Genomic DNA, 19,597 nt, shown 5'->3' on the forward strand with positions numbered 1-19,597 from the left:
AATTTTGAAGAAATGTGTGACATAACTTGCATGGAATGGAACGTTACGACGTTGGTGTTTATGTTGGCAAAACGTTTCTTTGATGATAGACAGAGATAGTCTTATAGAATCTGAGGACTAGTGAGCGAGACAGCAATATAGCTACCGGTCTGCCCCGATTGTAATCGAAACATTCACATTTGGACGCCATATTGTCATGTCAGAGTTTTGACGGTGGATGGTGAATGCTTGAGAAAATAATTTTCTACAACAAATTGTTCTAATACGTGTTTTACAATTTAAGTGCGTCTTATTTTTTAAGGTAAGAATGTATTCTTCTATTTAATAACTATGATGCGTTTAATTTTGTTGAAGCGCGGAATCGATAGAAATAATAAAGTCGGGTGTGGTATTTAGTTCACGCGATCCCCTTTTTGTAATTGTTTATTTTGTTTTATCCCGTTGAATTTAGCCATGGATTGAATAAAAGTTGCGGCAGGTGGAAGTGTTTGTAATGAAAATGTAAACTATAATGGTGTATGTACTTAGTAATGAAGAATCGATAGACGCAGCGTGTGTACTTAGTAGTTTTGTTGCATTTTCAGACGCTGGGTGCAGGTAGCATCCTGTGAACCATGAGCTATCAGATCCCGACTTCACAAAGCCGCACAAGTAAGTGTTCTAATATCCCGTTAGTAATGTAATACATATAAAACGATAGATGTTTTCATTATCTGTGTTCTGTATCTTAGGTAGGTACGATATCTAGGTATGCTATTTAGAGCTGTTGTGATTGTTATGGTGACTCACGTCAATGGTATTGACAGTTTGAACTTTCATGGTCTGCTCCAGTAAATCAGTGATGAATCAATTAATTATAGTGCTTGTTGTTAATTTGTATACTTTTGGTAAACTATTGTTGTGATCAAATTATAATGAATGCTGTTCATATTGACATTATAATTAAGGGAATGCTTTAACCAATTAACATGATTTATAACTAGTAAAGTTGAAAAATTATTTAATATTCATACTAATAGATAATTTTGTCCAGCGGCTGTAGCATGGTCACATTTTTATCACCTGTCACCATGCCTGTCATGTTCTAACATGTATGTAAGTATTGTAAGAGTGAAAGTGAAAGGCATAGTGACAGGCGATAAAAATGGAACCATGCTGCCACCGCAGATGTTTGCACATATATAATTTGAATTATCAAATTTTTTATTTCAGTGTCTCACAGCAACTATGGAGGATCTGACGTGCCGATGGGCCCCAGCAAGGAGCAGCAAACCTTGCTGTGGCAGCAGAACTCCTACCTTGTTGATTCTGGTATCAACTCCGGAGCTGCCACTCAGGTAATTAGTTATTGTATCATACATACAACCCCTTTCCTCCTTTTGTACTTGTTCTTGTGCAATACAGGGTGGTTTTGAGGGATCTGTAGGTTTTTACCCATGCTTTACTCTGATGCCAAAAAAACAAAAAAAATATTATAATATTTTTTGCTTATAAGAAAAGAAAAAAAAGAAAAGTTAAATCCTGTTTGTGAAAACTAAAGTTTCAAGTTAACTAGTAGTTTGTTGTAATCTTCACAATACATTATTTTTTTATAAGCTTTTATTAAGCAACTTTTGTACAAAGTAATATTATTAAATATTTGAGTTTGTGATGTTTGAAAGTAGAATAGGTTACATAATTACTAGAAATTGTGATGTGTGACAGTGTGACACAGTGACTGGGTCAAATTACTTTTTGTTGTCTTGTTTTTTGTCCCCAAAAATGGGGAGTGGAGCTTTTTGTATGGGGTGAAACTTAGTTAATTAATTTTATCTAAAGCTAGAAAGACATGCTCTCAACTTTTTTTATTTATTTGATAAAAAACAAAAATAGAGGCATAACAGAGTGGTCTGATACAAGACCCGACTGTCTAACTAAGAGGTAAGAGAGAGAGAGATGGTGTTAGCTACAAGCACCAAAGCCACTGGCTGCCATGCTCACTGGAGGCCTTGGTTTTTACCTATTTAAAGGGGCCCACCCCTTACCAGTCCGCCGGACGATATCGGCCTGTCAGTTGTTCGGAACTTTTCAATTTTTGTTCTAACTGACAGGCTGATATTGTCCGGCGGACTGGTTGTGTGAGCTCCTTTAGTGTCAGTGTTCAATCAAATCTTGATTTTTTTGATACAGATGTAGTGCATAATTATTTTCCATCGTATTTTCACGGAAACATACAAACGTGTCTTGTTATTTCAGTCAGTCTCGGTACAAAAAGTACTGACGTTCACTGAAGTATCATGGTAAATAGGAACATTTCCGAGATAATATGATGGAAAACAATTTTGTACTACATCTCTACTAATGTTTTGGTGGTCATGCAATGTTAAGGTACCGTACCACTGAGTTGAGTGACGGTAATCATAGGTGTTCAGAAATAAACCAATGCAAATCTTATTGAGTCATTCTGGTTGGAATTGATGTTGGATGATCAAATAATTTCTTCTTCTTCCTTGGTCCCTCATTGCTGAGGGTCGTGACCATGTATGCTCCGTCTACATATTGTGTGGTCATAAGCCAAAGCCATATGGGTCATGCACTGCATGTTGCCGCCAACCATCCACTTTACAGCATCAGACCAGCTCGTGGGTCCATTTCTTCGCGCACGCTTGCCTCAAATAATTTAATTTTTATCTTTGGACATCAAGAACATGATAAGACGAAACATTATAAATATTTTTTTGCAGGTGCCGTCTCTTACTGGCAAAGAAGATGATGAAATGGAAGGAGATCAGCTCATGTTTGATCTGGACCAAGGATTTGCCCAGGGTTTCACCCAGGAGCAAGTTGAAGGTAAGAAACATCTTTATATTTATCAATAACCATTCCATTATTCAAAACACAAACATACAGTTCTTTTATTATTGTAAAACTTATAAATTATCAAAGTGGCTCAACAACGGCAAAGCCATACATGAACAGTGGCAATGGTCAAATCTAATAGGTTCAGTACCAGTTTATTGTTGTAGCTCAAATGACACAATTTTAAAATAAATAGTAAAAAAAAACTTAAAAAATTACATTCTGTTTTGCAACTTTTTTATCTATAAAATATATATATATATTATAAAAGTTTATTGCTTTCTGTGTCATAATTTACCAAATGAATAAGAATAAAGATGGTTTCTAATAAAGTTTTATTTCCACTAGACATGAACCAGCAGCTCTCTCAGACCCGCTCCCAGCGTGTCCGAGCCGCCATGTTCCCGGAGACCTTGGAGGAGGGTATTGAGATCCCGTCCACTCAGCTGGACCCTGCCCAGCCCACTGCTGTCCAGCGCTTATCGGAGCCTTCGCAGATGTTGAAGCATGCTGTTGTCAACCTGATCAACTATCAGGATGATGCTGATTTGGCTACCAGGTAAACAAAATGTAGAAGCGTTTCTACTGCACCAAAAAGATACAATTGCCATATTCAATTTGCCATTAAATTTTAGTGACAAGTGACAAGCATACTTATTCAGGGTGCATTCCACGAGAATGTCCCTTACGAAACGCCGTTCTTCTAATAGTTCTGAAAAGGCTAAGAAAATGATATTGGGTCTGGTAATATTTCATGAATTTGCTAACAAATTGGCAGTATATTCTCGAGCTTTACGGATTTGATTGAATGTCCCTTACGAAATGCTTTAGGCTTAGGGGCATTCTCCTTCAGCCACCCTAAGCCTAAACCAAAAAGGCAAAGGGTGTCAGAGCTTTCACAAAATTAAACACTTTTCGATGAATTTCATAATCATGGTGGATTTACTCTCTACCTTGTATGTAGGTATAATCAGATTGAACATTCAGAATTATGACTTTCAGAGCCATTCCTGAGTTGATCAAGCTCTTGAACGATGAAGATCAAGTAGTAGTATCTCAAGCTGCCATGATGGTCCACCAGCTCTCGAAGAAGGAAGCCTCCCGCCACGCTATCATGAACTCTCCTCAAATGGTGGCCGCCTTGGTCCGCGCCATATCCAACAGCAACGACCTCGAGACTACCAAGGGAGCCGTCGGGACCTTGCATAACTTGTCACACCACCGTCAAGGCTTACTCGCTATCTTCAAGAGCGGCGGAATACCCGCTCTCGTCAAACTACTAAGCTCTCCTGTGGAATCAGTCTTGTTCTACGCTATCACCACCCTCCATAACCTACTCTTGCATCAAGATGGCTCCAAGATGGCCGTACGCTTAGCTGGCGGTCTTCAGAAGATGGTGGCGTTGCTCCAGAGGAACAACGTAAAGTTCCTAGCCATTGTGACTGACTGCCTCCAGATCTTGGCCTATGGCAATCAGGAATCGAAGTTGATCATTCTTGCTTCTCAGGGACCGATCGAATTAGTGCGAATCATGCGCTCTTACGATTACGAAAAGTTGTTGTGGACTACTTCGAGAGTTTTGAAGGTAAATGTTTCTGTTTTTAGCAAATTTGTTATAAAGTTTCCACATTGACGTACGCAATTAATAAAGCTGTGTGTGTGTGTGTATGTAAAATTATAAAATAAATATGGCAATAATTAGTAAGCTACCTATGTTGATTCACAAAAACGTAAAAATTCTTTAAAACGTTTATGATTTTTGTCGCCAACAAGTCACAGTCAGGTGCAAAAGATAAAAAAATGTTGAGGAGTGTCCGGGAGCGGACGATTGGAGAGTACTGGTACTGGTGTGCTATCGTGTGAAAGGTTCCATTCGCTTGGAGGCGATGGCTACGACCACGTAAGTAGTTGTCGGGAACAAAAACGGTAGTCGTCTTCGCCACCAAGTCCAAGCAGTAAGACTCTCTTAATATTTGAGATGTATTAGGTTGACATTACGCCGTATCTCAAGGGAGTTAAAGCCTAGCATACCCTGTAAGAATTTGGTTGGGTATCAAAAGGGGTAATACCCGTATGTTTTTTTTTATACAAGAAGCGGAGAAAAGCTTTCTGTGCCGTTTCTAAGAGCAAGGTATGACTTTTCACGAGGGGTTTTTATAGACCCAGATTCTTTCTATTTTATCATGTTGAAAGGATTTACGATGTTTCTTATCCAATATTAAACACAGGTCCTTTCCGTGTGCTCGAGCAACAAGCCGGCCATCGTGGAGGCCGGCGGCATGCAGGCGCTCGCCATGCACCTCGGCAACCCGAGCGGCCGCCTCGTGCAGAACTGCCTCTGGACCTTGAGGAACTTGTCCGATGCTGCCACTAAGGTAAAACAAATATAACGCTACACAAATTCCGTGGAATAGAATTGGTTATTAATCTAGTTCATTTGTTTATCAGTCTAGTTTTAGAGTTATATGCTTTACGAATAATTTTAATGATTCATGAATATCATTTTACCAGTTTAATTTTAACTTGATGTGTTAGTTACTGGGATTGTATAAATATAAATTAAAATTTGGAAGCTAAATAACCACTTCTTAATATTTGAACTGAATCCCAATCAGCATCGATGTGTCTAAACTGAAATTGAACTTTATGCATACGCACGTAGATCTATGTTGCTCTATGGTCTGTGACGGATTAATCCGTCTTTGGCGTTGGACCTACGGTGCGGATATATCCGTCATTGGCGTCGAAAAGGTTAATCAAGCTAGTCTGATGATGGAGACCAAATATTGCCATAACTATAAAAAAAATGATATTGTGCATTCCGTAAGTTTGTCTATCTGATGATTTGAATTCTCATCTCATCTACACGAAGGTTAGCTGAAAGAGATTCCTTATAGGGATAAATTCGCCTTTGTACCTCTATTTCTGTAAATTTAATGTAAACCTGTGTTCTGTGTGGTGTACAATAAATTAATTACTACTACTACTATATGATTACATATTTTTTCTTTGATAATTTCTTAAAGAAGAAGTATAATAACAAATAATATTATTATAATCGAATGACAACATAAGTTATATTCTGGATAATAATAAATCAGCCTGTAAAAACAATAAATCAGCAACTGTAAAACTATTACATTCATATTTCTAGTTTAAGCATAATAAACAACTTTAATATTGGTGATAGTTGACGTTTCCCCAGGTTGAGGGGCTGGAAAACCTGCTTTCCAGCCTGGTACAGGTGTTGGCCTCCACCGACGTCAACATCGTCACCTGCGCAGCTGGCATCCTGTCCAACTTGACGTGCAACAACCAACGCAATAAGGTAAGAGAAATATACCATTGTCCATACAGTTCACAGACCATTCGGAACCTTATTGCAAAGAAGTAAGGTTCACCAATGGTCAGGGAAAACTCAGCTGGCATTCTGTCCAACCTGGCGTGCAAAACAACTAACGCAATAAGGTAAGATAAATGTACCATTGTTACTAATGTTCACTGGAAATTCGGAACCTTATTGCAAAGGAGTAAGGTTCACCAATGGTCAGAGAACACCTGCTTTCCAGCCTGGTACAAGGTGTTGGGTTCCATGGACGTCAACATCGTCACTTGCGCAGTGGCATTCTGTCCAACGCGACGTGCAACCACCAACGCAATAATAAGGTGAGAGAAATGTACCATTGTCCATACTGTTCACTGATAATTCGGAAACTTATTGCAAAGGAGTAAGACACACCGATCGTCAAATAAGAATGAACTTATGATGGGTTATTTTACTTATTTGTCTTGTAGGCTAACTTGCATATTATTATTATGTTTCCTCAACATGCGCGAAACTGATGTCTTTATATTTGTGATAAATGGAACGCTGGCATTGGATTTTCATACAACATTGCCAGCCTAGGCCAGCAAAGTATCCATTCGCCGTACGTGCCTCGCGATACAACGTCCGCGCGGACAACACCTAGCAGCACCTTCAGGGCGTTGCGTCGGTCCCTAGGCTATTGTTTAATGGGTGTTGAATTTGTCTTTTGGGTTATGAAACTTTGCATTTAGGTAGCATTTCCGCGCGTTTGTTTGAGAATCGGCTTGAAATGAAATGATTCCTCAGGTGACCGTCTGCCAAGCTGGCGGAGTGGACGCGCTGGTGCGCACGGTGGTGTCGGCGGGCGACCGCGAGGAGATCACGGAGCCGGCCGTGTGCGCGCTGCGCCACCTCACCTCGCGCCACGTCGAGAGCGAGATGGCGCAGAACGCCGTGCGCCTGCACTACGGCTTGCCGGTGACTAACGTACTACTGTATAGAATAAATATCTTTTTCATCATTTAAAAAACAAATATTTTAGCAACTGCAACCAGGTTGCCAAATGTGTTAGTGGTTTCTGGGATGGATATACTGATGCATATCTAAGAACTCTCGTATTTCCCAGGTGATCGTGAAGCTGCTGTCGCCGCCGTCGCGCTGGCCGCTGGTGAAGGCGGTGGTGGGGCTGGTGCGCAACTTAGCGCTGTGCCCGGCCAACCACTCCCCCCTCCGCGAGCACGGCGCCGTGCACCATCTAGTGCGCCTGCTCATGCGCGCCTTCAACGACACGCAGCGGGTGAGACACGAAGCTCTTATATAATTCTAGCTACCAGAGGGCCATGGAACGCACGCTTCGAACGTGCATGTTCTTAGCGGGCGTTTCATGGCCGAGGCGTTAAGGCTCATGCACACTTGCGGTTGGACGCGGCATTGCGGCCAGTGTTCATGGCCGTGCATTACAACATTTATAACATTGTATAGGAAGGCAGAAACCTTGTGAAGACCGAGATTTAATAACATTAGAAGCTCTAATCCTGTTCGAATGGCGATGATTGTATTGTGGATCGCTTTATCTTACATTTGGAAAGTTGGGGCTTCGAAGTATCTCTTGGTATCCTTTTACAGAAATATTATAGCGTCGTCGTCTTCGTCTTCAATAAACATGAATTTGTAATTTTAGCAACGCACTTCGGTCCCGGGCGGCACCGGCACGGGCGCCGGCGCGGGCGGCGCGTACGCGGACGGCGTGCGCATGGAGGAGATCGTGGAGGGCGCCGTGGGGGCGCTGCACATCCTGGCGCGCGAGGGGCTCAACCGCCAGCTCATCCGCCAGCAGAACGTCGTGCCCATCTTCGTGCAGCTGCTGTTCAACGAGATCGAGAACATACAGGTCGGTGATGCGCTTCAACGCTACCCTTAACGACTTATCGTCTCGGCAACATATCGGACATATGTCTAGGGAAATACCGGGATGGTCGCCGCTGACGGATTTGTATGAAAGAGGTCGCTGTTGGAGCACTACACATCCTCGCTCAGGAGCACCTGGAGATTGGGGAAGCGGGTCGGTAAAACGAAGTAGACCCCACTAGGGGCATTTTACAAAATTTCGTTTAATAGTATTTCTAGAAAATATGTAGCTTGGATGATGAATTCCTATATCTGGCTGTTATATGAACAGATTATATTTAAATTTACACAAGTTGATCTACATCTTGACTACAGTCGAATTCATAAATATGTATACATTTTTTTCTCCATATTGCAATGGATGAAGGTGAACAAATGTATATTTACATATGTATGGAGTCGACTATACTAAGACTTTGCTACAACGTCCCACTGTACATGTTCCAGCGCGTGGCAGCGGGCGTGCTGTGCGAGCTGGCGGCGGACAAGGAGGGCGCCGAGATGATAGAGGCGGAGGGGGCCACCGCGCCGCTCACTGAGCTCCTGCATTCTCGTAACGAAGGTGACCACTAACTACTAATATTACATTTTTTTTTTCTTTTCTTACACTGCCTTCGAATCAGCTAGACAACTCATTCTCAATTAGTTTTCTTACAGATTTGTCAGTGTTTAATAAGAGATGGTGGTGTATATTTCTTAATTGTAGATCTTACACAATAATGTGTTACTTACTTAATACACACTATACATATTCACGATCCCAAATAATAAAGTAGGAATCTATACAATTGTATAGATTCCTACATATTTCAAACATGGTCATACATTAAAATAGTCGTGATGTGTTAGTCATCATATGAAATCTCCGTTTCCAGGAGTCGCAACCTACGCAGCCGCAGTCCTGTTCCGCATGTCCGAAGACAAGCCCCACGACTACAAGAAAAGACTTTCCATGGAGCTCACCAACTCGCTCTTCCGCGACGACCACCAGATGTGGCCCAACGATCTTGGAATGCAGCCCGATTTACAGGTAAGAACCGATGTTAGTAACTGTTACAGAAAGACCAAATGAATAAAAGTAAGTAACTGATAAAAAGCGCGTTCCTTACCATTGTTTTAGCGAGGTCTCGGCGTGTATTTGAGCTCTTATTACCAAAACGCCATCTAGTAAGCGTCTAAGAGCGAAAATATTTTGCGTAAAACCAAAGAGTTTTTGGTGAAACTTATCCCGTACTTGCATTTAGGTATGTAAGTGGAGAGCTGACGAGTGAATGACAAGGCAAAGAGTTTGTCTTACGCTTACACTTTTCTATTCACCTTGTCATACGCACCTGATGAAACATAAAATGAGATTGCTAATGTCCGTGTCATCTACTCTACAATAATGATAAGAAGCGCGCCTTAAAAGACTAACGGATTTATAATTTTCTTTTTCAAATCGAAGCTGATAATAGTCTTTACATTACGCATGTTGTTCTAACGGTCACTGGCGGTTAGAATACGAAGTATCCTCCCATTTTGTCTTTCACAAATTATGCTGATTCTCAAGATGTGTGACAGATGTTTTTTTGTGTAGTTAGTTACCCAGCTTTGTTCAGTATTTATTGATTGTTAATTAAGTGTGAAAGACTGTTTTATTGTTCAGTGTCTTGATTTATTTTCTGTTACTCCACAATTAGTATGAAGAAGTAATATTGCAACGTAATTCTTTCATCCTTACATTTACATTCTAGTTAAACAAGTGTAGATACATGAAATATTTGATAAACATAAAACTACAAAAATACAATGTACACGTAAAAAGTATAGCAAGATTACAAGTTATGTATTGACTTACAGCTCAGTAACAAAAATTTAATTACCTATGTAAATATTAATTGTACCTATACTAACACACTATGGACCACGGTCTGCAATAAATATTTCAATTTCAGTACTTTTGAATAAGGTGCAATTAGACGTTATCACATAAATGACAATATATCTCGTTGATGGTAAACTTATTCATAGAACGATGTCAGTGTAGGGATGAAACGTAAAATGACCTTGCTTTAATATTTTATTCCATCTAGTTTGGTAGTATTAGCCTTGTTTTATTTGATTTTGATGTACATTGCCCATTTGCTAGGACATGCTCGGACCAGAGCAGGGATATGAAGGGCTGTACGGTACCCGACCGTCCTTCCATCAACAAGGTAAGTCCTACACTTTGAACCAGCTTGTTTGTCCTCTAACGTGTAGATATTTGAAACTTATTACACATATTATACTCACATTACAAAATAATGAATAAGAGCTGTAGTAGACGTACGCCGCAGTTATAGAAAATATTGATTGCGTGATTTTAACAGCTAAACTACATCACTACACGCCATTATATATTGTGGTAACTTTATTGTTAACATGAGCTCTTGACAATCAAGTTACCGAGAAACAAAAGGCAGCAGGGCAGCTCCATCGGGTTCGGCTATTAAATCCCTCTATTATCAGTTCTCTGACTGTTAATGTATATCTTCTATAATTATTTTGTCTATTATAACATGTAGAAATTCTAAGATAACCCAACTAACACAATTGTCTTCAGTACTACTATCGGATATGCTTTGTACCTGGCTATTTTAAAACTACTTTAGCTCGGTTGTAATCCCATTGCTGGTAAATTATTGTTAACATGTCATCGATCACCATGATGGAGTAAACACATTAGACTGTGGACTAAAACTATTATACATATACATAAATCATCCATAAAGTTCTAATAGAGTACTGAACGTTAAGCTAAAATCGTGCTGTCAAAACATCAGTTATGTGTACCTTCAATCCATACAAATTATATGAGCATAATGAGCGTTATTATGGTATTTTAGTGAAAATAATGAAATGAACATGTTCACAACACGAATTTGTCTTTGAGCATTATTTACAACTATTGTTTGGTGTGGTATCTTTTAAAATATTATTTTTCTCTCCTTCAAGTATCTACACCTTATCATTCTATCATAAGCACGCGAAGTTACCTACTGAGTATAAAAAGGTTATTTATAAGCGGGTGTTTAATTGTTTTTCTCTCTTCTTTACATGCAGCTTAATCCGGGACCTATTTATCACTAGACAGGTGAAGGGAATGTTACTTGTGTTATTGTTTGATGGTATATTTTTATGACTAACATTTATAAAACTCTCAATAACATGCTTGGTGATTCTATAAGATATATTTTGGCTGTAACTAGTGTAAAATATTAACAAAGCTCGATTGTGAGTGTTGTGCTTACTATTAGAATCAGAAAACAAAAAGCTATTTGGCAGAAATATGCTTGACCAGAAAAACAAGATACATACATTTCCTTAAAAATTGTGTGGAACAAAAACATGCTTGTAATCAGTGTTGGCCGAAACGTAATGCAATTAACCATTAACCAGTACAGATTGAACCGTAAACTGTAACCGTTTGTTACGTAAATTTGTACTGGTTAATGGTTAATTGCAATTAACGTTCGGCCAACACTGCTTGTAATACTTAATTACGTAATAAATTGCGTAGTGTGTAGGCTTCAAGGTAAACACAGTTCTCGCTTTACAAGAACCATAAATAATACAGCTTAAAAAAACAATGCGGTATATGAATTTGTTTCAGTGTAAGTTTTGTTTCTTTTTTAAATCCATGTTTGTTTTATCCCAAAGACTAAAACGGCAGTTAAAAATGTTTTTTGCACATGTTAAAGAAATCTTTTTAGTCTCTGGGAACGAATACGCCTCGTTTCACAGTAATAATGATGGATGTCACGTTCTAGGATACGATCAAATACCGATAGACTCGATGCAGGGCCTCGAGATCGGCAGCGGGTTCGGCATGGACATGGACATCGGCGACCCCGAGGGGGCCGGCGCCGCCTCCGCCGACCTGGCCTTCCCGGAGCCGCCGCACGACAACAACAACGTGGCGGCCTGGTACGACACAGACCTCTAAACTAGCCTAGCCTAGCCTACGTACCCGTTGCACACCCACCCGGCTTATTGTCAGTAGACAAAGGCGGCAATTTAAAAAAAAGAAGACGCGAAGAGTTCTTCCCATTAAAAATAAATTACGCGCTTTTTTCTACTGGTAAGGTGTGTTTGAGTATATAAGCACAAGAATAACGAAACTGCTGAAATAATAACTGTCGAAACGCGTGAAACCCCGCGTTTTCCTGTTAATTTTGATGTTTAAATGTAAAGTCGTCATTGTTTATCGGTAATCAGGAGATAATGTGCTTTCCACGCTGCGCTAAGCCAGTTCTTAGTCCAGGATGGAGAAATAAAATTATACCGACGTGTCGACACATTTCTTTAACAGTTAGATCTCTTAATCAAAATCAAAATTAAATTCCTGAATTAATGTAGGAGCATATCGAGGCTCTCTGGAACATGTGAGAATTACAATTATGTATGATCGAGAAACCTGTGATACACAAAGCAGCTTTATGTCAATTCAGTGTTGCCAATATATGCATTGTCATATGGAATTAAAATATATATTAGCATGACTTCGTTTGAAAAGTATTAGACAACTATAATGACATAAACCGCCTATAAGTTTCAAAATTACTTTGGTGCTAAGTTGAAGAGCTTACTGGATTTATTATAATTATGTTATATGCTAGTATAGCAGAATATCAAATCCACCGATATATTAAAATGATACCCGAAGGAAGAAGCCCTGCGTTGATGGATATCGGTCTATTTCACGCGAAACGTGAGTTTATTCGGAAAATAGGGTAAATCATTTTGTAAGGTTTTGTAGCCTTTAAATTATATAGCTAAATGTATTAATCGGTATTAAATATTAAACTAGCAATTTTAATTTCTTCCTAATCAATGTTTTTGAGATTATGTTACACATTTTATACTTGATATCTTTTTTTCTATTTAATTAATTAAAAGGATAAGACTGTCCTGTTATCATATAAGGCATGTATTCTTAAAGTAATTTTTAGTATTTGACTGCCATTTTTTATTTCATTCAAATTGTTTGATTATAATTAAGGTTGATGCCATTGTGGCTCGTATGGTTGATAGATAGTACATATATTAATTTTGTTTAGCATAGTTAAGTATTTGATTTAATTAAATGATAATGTGATTAGTATTTCTCCGGACTATAGTTTTAAGCGAATAGTTTGATTTATCCATGGTTGATGTAGCAGTGAATATCTCTAACGGTTGTACAATGTAGATACAACTTGACGCCAAACTGTAAGGAAAGGTTTTCGCATTTAGACACTAGGTTACTAAAAGAGAACGGCTTTAAGACTCCACCCTTATTTTTCATCATAATCTTAACAATAGTGATTAAGGGTGACCATGAAATGTGTCAGGGATATTTTCTTTGCATTTGGTACTAATTTTTTCGACAGGCCCCATGATATACATAATGCATTCTAACATAGACCTTGCACGTTCTGTACTTTAATTGTAGAAAATGCACTCAAAATTAACTTGAACCATAGCAGAATGTAAGTTTTAGATCATAATCGTTAGAATAAGAATTGAAAACCTAGAATTACGCAATCGCCCTCATATGCCTCATATGCTAGGGCCCTCTTATGTAATTTTTTTATTGATACTTATTTAATAGACTTTGCCAATGTTTTTATACGTTCGATTATGAAAACATTGCTGAAGTACGTATGAGATTTTGTGTCCATTTGTGTATGGATTATAAATAAATTTGATTATATAATATTTTTGCCTTTTGTTATTAATTTAAATTCAGCACGGCACAGCTCATACATCTCGTCGCGATCATCATATCCAGTGGCGCCGACCTATCTTCGCGCGAGTCACAAGATGTGCTAGCCATGCAGATAGCTGCTACCTAAAGTACCGTTCTTATCAAAATATATAAAAGAAACTCCACAGTAATGAGCAATTGGCAAATTTTAAACGCCAATTTTTCAACAGAAAATGACAATAATGTCAACGGGTTATTGTCTATGTGAAGTTCTTATATTGACTATCAAGATTTTTCTTTGGAATGAAGATCCCAGACGAGTACTGATTTTGTTAGTTTACGAATCGTATGGTAGATGGCACTGTTCTTTGGTGTTCAAATCTTGAATCGCGCTATCAAGATTTTTCTTGGAATAATAACCCCAGACGCCTACACAATCTACACATTTTGATTAGTCTACAAACAGCCCGCTAGATGGCGTTCCATGTAGTTAAAATCCTGAATCGCGCTATCAAGGTTTTTCTTAGAACAATGAGGATATAATAAGATAGAGCGGTACTGTCATAGTAAATTTTGTAACCACTGTAAATTCACTGCCATACTATCGACATACTTTGAAACTAAAAATTAAGATTTATAAAAATACGTTAAAATGTATTTAAATATGAATAAATGATTTTTTTATTTGCATTAATTATTTTTATATGATTTTGACCCATTTTCTTTCACTGATATGCGTTAAAATTATAAATAACAAACGAAACAGTCAACGCCCTCTATACGAGTGTAGGCCAAAACTAGTGGCGCCATCTGATCGAGAGTCAAATTTTCGTGATTTTCGAGGCACGTTTTTTCCTTAGACTGTATCCATCTATTACGGAGTTATATCTATCTTTGCTTAGAATAATGACCCCATATTATCAATCGCTGCCCCAGACGCCTACACTCTTTGTTTAGTTTACAAATAGACCGCAAGATAGCGCTGTTCGGTGTAGTGAAAATCCTGAATCGCAGCAAACTCGGCCGAATTTCACCTTCCCATCCAAACGGAGTTTTGTTCTCATTTTAAAACTATACTTGTTGGATGAAACTTTGCACATAGCTACATACAATGACATGAGTAATATTTTATACATGTAATTAGTTTATATAGCTCCAGTTTATAAAACAAACGAAACAGAGCACAAACGAGTTTTGTATGAAAAACTTAAATTCGCTGTATTTTTTTCACTATGGTACCTGAAGCTACATAAACTACGTACAGGCAGTCCTTAGCAAAACGCGGACCTGAATGAACTTGTTTTCAACGTTTTAGCCCAACCGAATATTCGGTTCGGTATGAGCTGAACCGAATATTCGTATTCGGCCCATCTCAAGTATTCATTAACAGTAGCGGCGCGTTGAAATATTCGTAGGCAACCCAGAGCTACGTTGGGTTTCCTTTTCCTCTTGACCTGAACTGTCTCAAAATTAGGTAAGTCGCTGAAAACTGCTCTTTGTACATAATTATTTTCCATCGATTTTTCACGGTAACGTACAAACGTGTCTTGCTTCATATTTCAGTCAGTCTCGGTACAAAAAGTACTGAGGTTGACTAAAGGCATGACATGACAAATACGAACGTTTCCGAGAAAATACGATGGAAAACAATTATTATGCACTACATCTTCTGTAACACATTCACTGCCAGGGATCGCTACGCGCTACGAGCTTAGCCGATAGCACGGGAAAAACCGTATGTAGCGAAAATCGCTTACGAACAGAGAACCCGCTAGGCTATAGGCGGATAGCTGGTAGTTAACGTGTTACGCTACGAAGAGTAACCGTAGGCGAACAACAAGCGAAGGCGAAGCGGCGCGGCGCGGACCGGGGTTAATCAATCCTTTGATACCTATATTTCGTTGCGAACGCGTACGCCTTTTGGGCCCACCGCGTCGCGCCGCTTCGCTTCGCGTTCGCGAGTGTTCGCCTACGTAAGACGCAGCGTTAGGGTCTCAAGAAGATTTGCGAGTCAAACTTAATTCTACTCGGTCTAATGTTCATTGTATTAAGTTTCTAAAGTATGTTAGGTACCTACTTTAAAGTTCATACCACGTTTCAGTACCTATGTCGTTTTAAAATGAGAGCGTACCTTCGATTGTATGGCGGCGGCTATATATTATTGTCTCTTAACTTCCTCACATATGGCAACCTAAAACGCTCAAAACAATATAGGAGACGTCTATCAGCAGGCATAACTTGGCCGCCGCAAATTGTTCCGACGCTAGGTGGGACCGCAGACCGCGCGACGTAACTTCCCACCTTTGTGCGCAGTTATTATGCACAATTAGGACTCAGACCGAGGCATGCGGCACTAATCTTGCTATAACTTCGTGGGTTAGGGTGGTATAGGGATGATGACACATGTTGAATTTTAGAACAAAATCTAGTAAAATAGCAAATGAGCAATAATGTGGATAATAAAATAATACAAAAAATACAGGACCTGAAAGTTTCAAAATTTAAGTTTATTTTTAACTTCCAAAAAGGAGAAAGTAAGGAGTACCATTCGATTCCTTACATATTAACCATTCATTTATTCATTATTTTCTGATCATCTCCGTATCGCAACAAAGCTTTAATACTAATACTGCATTTGAATATATTGTTTAATACAGTTGCTCAAAAAGTGCTACTTTACGTAGTAGCTGTTTAGCGTGCGGAAAGTTGGTTTTCGCGAATTAGTGCTTTTACTTTTCCAATTTTTTTTAATTTACTCTTATTCCAATTCATGACTACTTATTGATGAGTGTTAATATTAGTTTCCTTTAAACTTCTTAATTAACATAAAAACCTACTGTTAATGTAAAAATACGAAAAATATACATATTTCATATTTTATTACTCACCTCTTCATCATTATAACACGTCTATTTTTTTTTATTGAATATTGAAAAACCGTTCTTAATAAGTTGTCTGAATGGAACGGAACGCCGTGGGAACGCCTGTCAAAGAAGAGGCGTTTTTTCTTTCTGCTTTAAGTTTCCAAAGGCAACATTCGGTATTGTTTTGTGTTCGATACACAAGTAATCGTAATTAACGATATTTCGGTAATAATAGTACAATATTTTATATTTACAATTGTTTATGTCTTATAGAACATGCATTTAAAAAAAAACTTTCATTGAAGTGGGTTCAATAATAATAACACCCAGCTAAAAAAACACCTCTTCATAATGTCAATGATGTCACAGAATTAATAATATAAAAGTTTCGAATTCCTTGCTTGTTGTTTTTCTTATTTTTTCGCAACTGTATTAAAAAACGTCGTTCGATACACGTGCGGAAATGTCATTCTTCACTCGTCCCGAGTTGCCACTCGCCTGCGGCTCGTAGCAAGATATCTCGGTACTCGTGAAGTAATGACATACTTTCCGCACTAGCATCGGAATGTACTATTACAGTACATATGGTGCTACTTTCTCGCACTAGTGCGTAAAGAGCACTTTTCGTGCATATGTCGAAAGTTAAATCGTGCATATGTACTGTAAAACGTTGTACGATACACGTGCGAATAGGTAATTCGCAACTCGTGTCGCCACTCGTTTCGAATTTCCTCTTTTCCGCACTTGTATCGTAAATAACTATTATTTGTATATGTTTAGCATTTTAGATCGTAAATACTAGTGGCTACCCCAATTCTTGGGATTAGTTGTCAAGCGGACCCCAGGCTCCCAATTCCCATGGGCCGTGGAAAAAAGCCGGGACAACGCGAGGAAGATTGATGTTTAGCATTTCAGATATATGAAGTCTTATAGTACGGTGTGGGCATATCAAACAACAAGTGGTTATAGAACCTAGAGCTAATATAATGTGAACTTTTTGGATTGATTGGTGGTGTGAAGCTGAAGAGATCACTTGATAAATAAATTAGCTCTAAGATACCTATCTTACTTATACTTATCTTTGTATTTTGGAGTAGTTAGGCATTATTTCCCCGTCATATCAATATCAATACATATTATAAAACAGGCCCCTGCCGCGTCTGTCTGTCTGTATGTTCGCGATAAACTCAAAAACTACTGAACGGATTTTCATGCGGTTTTCACTTATCAATAGAGTGATTCTTGAGGATGGTTTAGTTAGGTGTATAATTTGTAAAGGTTTTGTGTAAACTGGTTGAACTACCCGTGCGAAGCCGGGGCGGGTTGCTAGTTAAAAATAAAAAAAATGCAAAAAATATTCCGATTTAATTGCTTGACGAAAAATATTTACCAAATAGCCACTAAAACAATAAGATTGATATTATTCTAACTGCACTTTGGAAAGCCTCAATCCTTTGACCCTTTAATTACTATAGCCACAACTATAATTTGGCTAATAAGTTTCGATATTTGCTCAAGTTGGAACACATCATTTATTCACATGCTACAAATCAACGGATCCTACCCGGCAATCATCGACTTTAATATAATGTTTCAAACTTCCTAAATGGTTTTCAGTCTTCCTATGAGACCATTCCCATGAGTAATTAATTAGACGTAGGTATTAGTGAACTTTATTCTAAGGTATTAAAGTATTTATTAGTCAGGTGGAATCGAAACCGGTATTTACTGAGGAGTGAACTGTTGTTGATAATTATTGGAACAGAAACGGTAAGTACTAACGCAGGTTGGTGTGTGAGTTGTGAACAGTTAAATCTGAAAATTATAGTGGATTTCTGTTATTACCTATCCTTACCGGTCCTTATTTGAAAACTTTATAAATTCACGTACCTATATGAAGTACGACGTGGGTATTTTTTTTGTGTAGGGACGACAAAAAACCGGCCAAGTGCGAGTCGGACTCGCGCATGAAGGGTTCCGTACCATTACGCAAAAAGAACGGCTAAACAATCAAGTTTGTTGTATGGGAGCCCCACTTATTTATTTATTTTATTCTGTTTTGAGTATTTGCTGTTATAGCGGCAACAGAAAAAATATATCATCTGTGAAAATTTCAACTGTCTGGCTATCACGGTTCATGAGATACAGCCTGGTGACAGACGGACAGCGGAGTCGGACGGAGCGGATTGAAAGTCCATAGGCAGGTATGGTATATTATATCTGGTCCCTGGTTAAAGATTGACATGCCAGCGCGTCAATAGTACATTGTGCAACATGGGGCGTAAGTTAAATATTGCAAACGAGAGTATAGTTAAATCGCGACGGCTTACCGGAGCGATTTATAGACTCGAGTTTACAGTATTATTACGCCCCGAGTTACACACAATGTTTTTCATCACACTTGCGATACAAAAATGAAGTATAAAAACAGAAAACTGTGAATTAATACTAGAAACTTCATAACTCTCTAAGGAAAACATTTTTTATATAGTTCCCGCTAAGCCTGCGTGCAATTCCACATTTACTGAGCGAGTGTGATGAAAAAAAAATTTCGCATCACCTATTCGGAAAAGGGCTTTTTCTTCCCTGCTAGGAAATATGTCATTTGTCATTTTGCTCCCTTGCGACACAATCTGCTATTTTCATTGACTGATTGATTTTCGTTTGTTTTTGATTAATATTTTGGAAGTGACTGTTATAATTATAAAACATTTACTTAAATATACCTGAGAAAATAATCTATATGAGTTAATTTCTCTTACTCAATCGAAGACCTTAATTAAAATGCGAAGCGCTTGAATCCAACACGTCACAAGCACGATTGACGCGGTTTCAGGCACCTTGCGTCCGACCGGTGCGGTCAGTGCGTCACAACTTTTTTCATTACATTCGAATGCCGGAAGTAACGAATTTGCATGTTTTACTTTTATTAGCTGTTTAGATTTAAAATTATTTTGGTTTAGGGGTAGG

At 38.5% G+C, this 19,597-nt stretch overlaps 1 protein-coding gene across 4 annotated transcripts; it reads left to right on the top strand.

Moving 5' to 3' along the window:
• Positions 1 to 154: 154 nt before the first annotated feature.
• On the top strand, positions 155 to 13,772 carry LOC134742164 (armadillo segment polarity protein). Of its 4 annotated transcripts, XM_063675140.1 has the most exons (16): positions 155 to 301; positions 585 to 651; positions 1,213 to 1,337; positions 2,724 to 2,829; positions 3,187 to 3,397; positions 3,841 to 4,423; positions 5,067 to 5,213; positions 6,029 to 6,166; positions 6,953 to 7,123; positions 7,272 to 7,442; positions 7,827 to 8,036; positions 8,501 to 8,615; positions 8,929 to 9,083; positions 10,182 to 10,248; positions 11,138 to 11,168; positions 11,845 to 11,945. In XM_063675140.1, the coding sequence occupies exons 2-15, from the start codon at positions 615 to 617 to the stop codon at positions 11,140 to 11,142; spliced, it is 2,241 nt and encodes a 746-aa protein (XP_063531210.1). In that variant the 5' UTR covers positions 155 to 301; positions 585 to 614; the 3' UTR covers positions 11,143 to 11,168; positions 11,845 to 11,945. The 4 variants fall into 4 exon arrangements, with proteins under 4 accessions (XP_063531210.1, XP_063531208.1, XP_063531209.1 ...); XM_063675138.1 differs by lacking the exon at positions 11,138 to 11,168 and having other exon boundaries at positions 11,845 to 13,772; XM_063675139.1 differs by lacking the exon at positions 11,138 to 11,168 and having other exon boundaries at positions 6,044 to 6,166; positions 11,845 to 13,772.
• The last annotated feature ends 5,825 nt before the right edge of the window (positions 13,773 to 19,597 follow it).

The sequence above is a fragment of the Cydia strobilella genome, chromosome 6 (genome assembly GCF_947568885.1).
Source record: "Cydia strobilella chromosome 6, ilCydStro3.1, whole genome shotgun sequence".
NCBI lineage: Eukaryota > Metazoa > Arthropoda > Insecta > Lepidoptera > Tortricidae > Cydia > Cydia strobilella.